We start from the raw sequence: 6,683 nt of genomic DNA on the forward strand, positions 1-6,683 counted from the left end.
GTGAGAGCTGGGATGACGACACTAAGCCCTTTAGCCTGTTAGAGAGCTGTAAGTAAAGTGAGAGACTTCCCATTCTACCAACCTGCCTGCACTGGACGCGTACTGGCTCACTCTGACCCGTGATGGCCAGCTGGGCAACTTTCTGCAGCACATCATCAATTTCAGGGACAATCAGCTTCCTGGATAAAATAGCCTAAAAATGTGAAAGCACAGCTGAGTCATGTCATTTTGCTCGCACAGTGTGAGATGCATTACTATAACCTAGGACTACACTGGTCTCAGGTGGTACATTAACACTGACTTTTTCACATCTTCAGACATAGCCAGACCAACTTAAAAAAAGGGTGGCTTACAAATCCATATCTGTTTCCTCTGGATGACACAAAACTGGTCTAATGATTAGGGATGTCAGTTCTTCAGCAAAAACATCATCAGATCCAAATACATGCTCATACGCATGTGCATAAACCAGACGCCCAAACAATTTAAAAAAAAGTGACAACAAGTCAAACAGGAAAGCTTTCCTGCTTCCCCTTGCCACTGAAACAGAGAGCCTTAACAGCATTCTGTGGCCTGTTCCTGACATGAGATCGTACAGCCTTTCACCAGAAGGAAGAATCACTGCCGTTCCAGTAGCTCACAGAACCCATACACCTACTGCACAGAAATAAATACCTTGAGAAGGCCAAAGGCAGTGGCTTGGCGTGATGAATCATAAATGTCTTCTTCAGCAAAGCCAAGCAACACTTGGAGCTGTTTGCTCGTTATTTGACTCTTTGCATTCTTCACAAGTATTGTTACACACTACAAAAATCAAATTGCACCTTGTCAATACACATGCAGTGCCATAAAATACAAGCCCACAACAAAACCTGACTCTGTTTATACCACTTAGATTTGAAAAGACAAACTGCTACTCTGAAACATGCAGCTAACACCGTTCTCATCATGTTTTGCTTTCAGCTGGCAATTTTGAGACAAAAACTGAACACAAGCAAATACACAAATTCAGACTAGTCCTTGAAATGCGTGAGGATGCTCACAGACATGAGCCACGATGCAGGAACACAGCCAGGAAGAATGAAAAATTCTTCTGGCACTGGCATTCAGCATGCATTACTCTAACTTTCACTTATTATCATGAAGCTGTAAATTAATTCAGCAACGCATTTAGAAATCATCTACAGGAAGACGCTGCATATGGTAAGTGTAGTTATTACTACTATTAATTGCCCATTTCCCTTGTCTCACTTCAGCTGCCAGGGTTTACTCCAATGAATCGTATTAAAAGCAAGCTATTCGAGTACAAAGTCTCAAAAGACAAGGTGGTAGCAAAATACTATTATAAGGAAGAAAGAAGGCAAATATGCTTCCATAAAAACACTTCTTCAGATCCAAGCTGTGCATTTTTGGGGATAACTTTTGTTAAGTTTGCACTTGGGAAAGAATCAGCAAGGCCACATTTCCCTCGCTACCTTGTGATCTCCAGACTACCTCTCCAGGAGGGATCTGCAGCTTGAAGAGTCTCATTCTACAAAGTTAATCATAAAGTAAAAAGAAGAGTTGGGTCTGACTTACTTTGAAACAGCTCACAACCAGGTGGAAATTCTGGCCTTTGGCTATTCCTGTCTTGGCAAATTCTTTCAGCAAGAGGAAAAGCTGCTTGATCAGTGGCTCCAGATTCGTACTGACAGAAGGCAAAGGGAACTTCAAAATCCATACCAAGGACTGCAGAGCACCAGTTATCACCTGTAAGAAAGAGCCAAAGGACAGCACGTGGGTACAGTGACACTGAGAGAACACTTTTCTCACTCTGTTACAGACAGGGTCAACTATCTGCATCTGTGGTAAAGGCAGTTAGCTAACAAAATCAATCTCTTTCAAACCATCCATATGTAATACAAAGGGTTTCTCAGTTCAAAAAACACTTCCTAATTCTCCAACTTTGATTTTACTAGGTAAAGACATTAACACAGTGCTGATTCAGCAGATGGCAGGAACTCTTTCTGAAGCAGAGGTGCCTTCAAGGCACAGAAGCTGCTCTGCTAAAAAACAGGTCACCTGAAAGCCCTGCTCCAATTATCTGATAGTGTATGAGCCATGCCTTCCATTGCTGGGAAACTCAAGGTTTAACAGATTCCCTCCTAGGCTCACTCAAACCCAAAGCTGCCCAAAAAGGAGGCTGCCTATGGTGCTGGGAATAAAGACATTAGAGTGAATCAAAAGAAACCACAGCTGTGGCAACAGTGCTCCCAGCAGCCACAGGACCTCATGAACCTCCTCACAGAGGGCCTACAAAGTCTGCGAAGTCCTTGTATGAACATGCTCCAGGAGAACTTGTCCATACATGAACCTGCAGCACTAGGCACAGAGCATTCAGTCCTCCATCAGCCACAATCCTACCTCCCGCCTTGGGATATCATGTCCTCAAACAACTTAATCTGCCCACCTATGAAATGAGGTTTGAAAACTGGATGGCTTTCCCTTCTCTTGCAGATTAAGTGCAAGATGACATTTGTGGGCAGCACCCTTCTTAGTAGAACAGACAGAACAGACAGACTCCAGCTCAGAACTGTACCTTGACATCCATAGATTTCAGGCAGTCTATAAGGAGCTGAACAAAAGGGTCTAACATTTCCAAAACATGCTCCTCAGAAGAATTTACTTTGGACCTCTTCAGGCTCATGTGCAGCAGCTGGTGTAGAAAACACAGGACATTCATCAGCCTGGGACTCAAATCAGTCAAGTAAGGTTGATGCCACATCGTTTCAGGCTGTAGTTGAATTTATGCCATATCCCGTTCAAATATCTGCAACAGGCTGAGCGCTTTTTATAGCTCTCAAAGAGGCACCATCGGAGTTACCACATGCAAAATAAAGTTAAGGCTAGTGGCTGTATTGTTAACACAATATACCCAGAATATCCTCTAAAAATTTTGATTGCAAACTTTTGTATCTGAGGAGATCCTTACCCGAAGTCCTGAATCAACCAAGATATACGTGTTAGTCCTGCTGCTGACACGTGCTTTCTGCCCTCCTCTTGTGGGAGTGGGTTGGAGCAGCAGGCAGCTCTCTGGTTGCAGCCGAGGATCTGGAGGAGGGGTAACTTTTTTTCTGAAAAGCAGTGTATGGCAAAGGAGAATATTCAGATTTCAACCCTCTCCACAACAAGCTTGGTGTTAGGAGTACAAAGAGCTGGACTGTGCTCAGCTGCTACCCACACAGCAAGCAAAAGCAGGTCACAGCCAGAAAAAAAAGAAATAAAATGAACTTGACAGTAGCATGACAGACGGAAATTTCAGACAAGAACAGTATCACTATTACGAAGGTAACAAATACACACTGATTTGCATAACATCCCCTCTTTTTTCTTCTCAGTGAACAGACCAACTGTGGTGGGTCCTTCAAGCAAATATATCCCCTGCCACTGCCCACTGCACTTAATTTACTGATATGTACTTCAATTTCTGATGGCTTATAAAAACTGCTCCAAGAAGTCTGCAAACAGCTGTCAGATCCTAGAGTAAGTTGGACTACATAACACAGGAAATGCAAGACACCCAGACCCAGCTCTTGAGCAGTGACACCACCAGACAGAGAGGAAGTCTGATGGTTCTCCCCGATTTCTGCTCCACCACCAAAGTGATAAAGTGACAGCCCAGAGTTTCTCCTGTTCCTGACCCCATGGAAATGTCCAGGACCCCAAACATGTCTTATATGGCTGTTTGTAGCTCAATGCTAAACGCTGCCCTAGTTCCTTCATCCAAACACCCAAATGCACGCACCAGCTTACCAGATGGTGAAAAAGCCTTGCTGAAGGCCCTGAGCACTTGCAGGAGTAGACTCCCATGAGTTCAGCAAGTGCTCAGTCCCATTTCCAAGTTTCCTTCTTGCCCTCTGACTGCTCAAATAATTCACTTACATTGAAAACAAAAGGCAACTGAAAGCAAGGAAATTCTCATCCATTTGATCGGTTGGATTTGAGCGCTGCCATTTCTGCAAGCAAACCTCCCACAATCAGTAACAGACCATCTGGATAACATCCTGGAACTCACTTGGCCTTCTCAGTGAGCAGAGGCAAGTTTTCACTGATGAGACCATGACTGAGGAGGAGGAGGGATTCTGCATTCATGTCTGAATTGAAGATCAGCCCTGCCATGATGTGACGCAGTGCCTCATGCACCTTCCGGACTACCTTCAAGCTTGTGGTGCTCTCTAGAATCTGCAAAGGCACAACCATGAGAGTCAGGAGGGCAACATGAGGGCAATGACGTGCTATCTGTATTCAGAAATCATGGGAAAAGCCAGAGCAATTCTTCCCTCATCACATGCTGTGCTAAGTCCCCAGCTTCCTACAGAACAGCATCCCATTGCCTCAGCTCTGTACCAACATCCCTCCCTTTCCCTCCAGCCTCTTCTCAGCCTCCAGCCAATTCACCTGTCACCACCAGGACACTCAAAAAACTGCATCTCTGAAAAAGCACATGGACAGACCCTGAATACATTTTGGTGACATTTCCTTTATACATAAGAGACCAAACCACAAAGCAGCCTTGCAGGACTTTGGAGCTCCAGAGGAAACAAGAGTAGGCAGATGGACAGGGCATGGAGAACTCATAGTGGGATGTTTCTTCTCTAGCAGGGGTTGAAAGCTTCCCAGAATGCCATTCCCTGCTCTGGACATTGACAGTAAAGTCTCATTTTATGAGCTGGGTGAATACTGTTTTCCAAAAGAAAAATGGGAAGCCAAAGCAGGATTATATAGGTAGTTTAACAGTAGCCACTCAGAGGCTCTGGAGTTTCTTTAAAACATACAGAATTGAGAGTGCTCAGAGTTAAGAAAGACTCTGGCTGACTTTTCTTACCTCTTTCAGTGGCAGAATAAGTTTTGTGACCTGGCCCTTTCCTATGAACTTTCCAAGAATTTCATAGGAATCGTAACTCTTGTTCTTCCGTGCTTCCATGACCTTGGAGACAATTCCCTTCACTTCCTTCTCTTCAGCTACATTTCCAAACAACTCTTGGTTGAAAATCTTTGGAAATCAGGCAAGAGAAGTGAGTAAGAGGAGCAGGAAAGCAGAGCCAATTTTCTTCAGTAGCAGAACAACACTATCTTTCTCCGCTCACAGAAAAAGCAATTCTCCAGGTTTCCCACAAATCATGTCTACCTTTCCTTTGTCAACATAAAACACCCCAGTTTGAGCATACCATATAAGGATGTTGTTCTCACACCCCCCTGTGGTGTTGTGATACAAGGAGTGGGACTGTAATCAGACCAAGACATCCAGATATACTCCATCTGGGTGGCCAGCTGAGCTCCTGGGCTCCATGGACTGCACTGATTAGATGTCTGTTGACTTGCTGAGCCATTTATAGTACAGAGAAACATAGTTAGGTTAAACCGCAACAATCTTGAACCTATTCCCTCTCAGGATGCAGGGCTCAGGATACAGCCCCAGAGATACTTAGCTACTCCACAAGGGGTCTGCTGATGCCTCAATAGAAAACAGTTTCCTCCTTTTGACACACAATCAGCCCTGTTTGCCATGAAGTCCAAGACAATCTACACAAAACCTTCTCCTCCCAGAACCTGCCCCACATACTTCATGATGCTTTTTCCTTCAATCTTGAATAACTTTTACCTCAATCAGGATATCTAAGCAGGGGTCCAAATCACCAGCACTGAGCCTGGTAGTAAGGCCCTTCAGTAACAGGTTCACAGTGAAAGTCAGCACATGGAGCTAGAGAAAAAGAGAATAGATCATGTTTCCAAATCCCTGCATAGACATCTTTAATAATACAAGATGGGGAGACTCTCAGAGCAGAGACATCACAATTCAGACACTACACCCGAGCTCTCATTATAGGAAAATAAGGGAATCCATGTACCAGCAGGAGGAAGAAGACCCCTGTCCCTCCACATACTGGCAGGAGGGCTGGAATCTCCTCTTTCCAGATTGCTCTTACTGATATTTTTAGGCTGTGCTAATTGGCGCTTTCAATGTTATAGCAGCTATAAGCTCACACTATTCTACTGTGGTAATCCACAGAGAAAATTATTTTTAACCTCAACTACCCTGGAAAGAGGAAAGACTAATTAATAGTCAGAGACTTGGCTCTGGATCTAGGAAGCAAGACTTCAATAAGCATCACCACATACTGCCTGTCCAGTCTCTGTGGCAACTCACCTCAGATGATGCTTGGCCCTAATGACCTTACTGGAAAGATTTCCACTAATGTTATTGGAACTAGAAATTCATCCTTCACCTCCACACCTCAGCTCTTCACTGGGAAAATGGAGATCCTCTCTTCTTCCCTGCTCAGACCCTAACTATTCTTTGGGTACAGACCCTCATTTGACACTTGGCATAACAAAGACTTATGTAGACACTAGCAATAGTATTTAGTTGTATTGTATCAAGCTATTCTACCAGTGCAAAACAATTGCAGCAGCAACTTCCCTTTGGATTCTCCTCTTAACACATTAAAAAAAGCCTACAGAGAGCAGAAGAGGAAGAATTTCAGCGTTACCTGGTACCCATGGATGAGAGTGGACTGCATCTCTTTTAAGATGTACAGAAGGTACTGCACTCCCAACACTTCCATGATTTTAGTGAGTGTGTTGCGAGCGATGTCCCGGATTTCCTGAAATCTGTTCCTCAGAAATGTGCAGACTTTCAGCAG

At 44.1% G+C, this 6,683-nt stretch overlaps 1 protein-coding gene across 1 annotated transcript in view; it reads right to left on the reverse strand.

Annotated features, from left to right (window-relative positions):
* Positions 1-6,683, reverse strand: part of UTP20 (UTP20, small subunit (SSU) processome component, homolog (yeast)) — a gene marked incomplete at its 5' end in the record, with an annotated part of 64,726 nt that overhangs the window by 13,096 nt on the left and 44,947 nt on the right. The window contains 9 exons of the mRNA XM_010287570.1: positions 83-193; positions 676-804; positions 1,579-1,749; positions 2,579-2,695; positions 2,972-3,113; positions 4,055-4,221; positions 4,865-5,032; positions 5,642-5,740; positions 6,531-6,683. The exon at positions 6,531-6,683 is cut by the window's right edge and continues 7 nt beyond it. Of these exons, the coding sequence (XP_010285872.1) occupies positions 83-193; positions 676-804; positions 1,579-1,749; positions 2,579-2,695; positions 2,972-3,113; positions 4,055-4,221; positions 4,865-5,032; positions 5,642-5,740; positions 6,531-6,683 (1,257 nt within the window). The remainder of the gene's footprint in view (positions 1-82; positions 194-675; positions 805-1,578; positions 1,750-2,578; positions 2,696-2,971; positions 3,114-4,054; positions 4,222-4,864; positions 5,033-5,641; positions 5,741-6,530) is intronic.

The sequence above is a fragment of the Phaethon lepturus genome, unplaced genomic scaffold, assembly GCF_000687285.1.
Source record: "Phaethon lepturus isolate BGI_N335 unplaced genomic scaffold, ASM68728v1 scaffold1045, whole genome shotgun sequence".
In the NCBI taxonomy this organism is placed as follows: Eukaryota; Metazoa; Chordata; class Aves; order Phaethontiformes; family Phaethontidae; genus Phaethon; species Phaethon lepturus.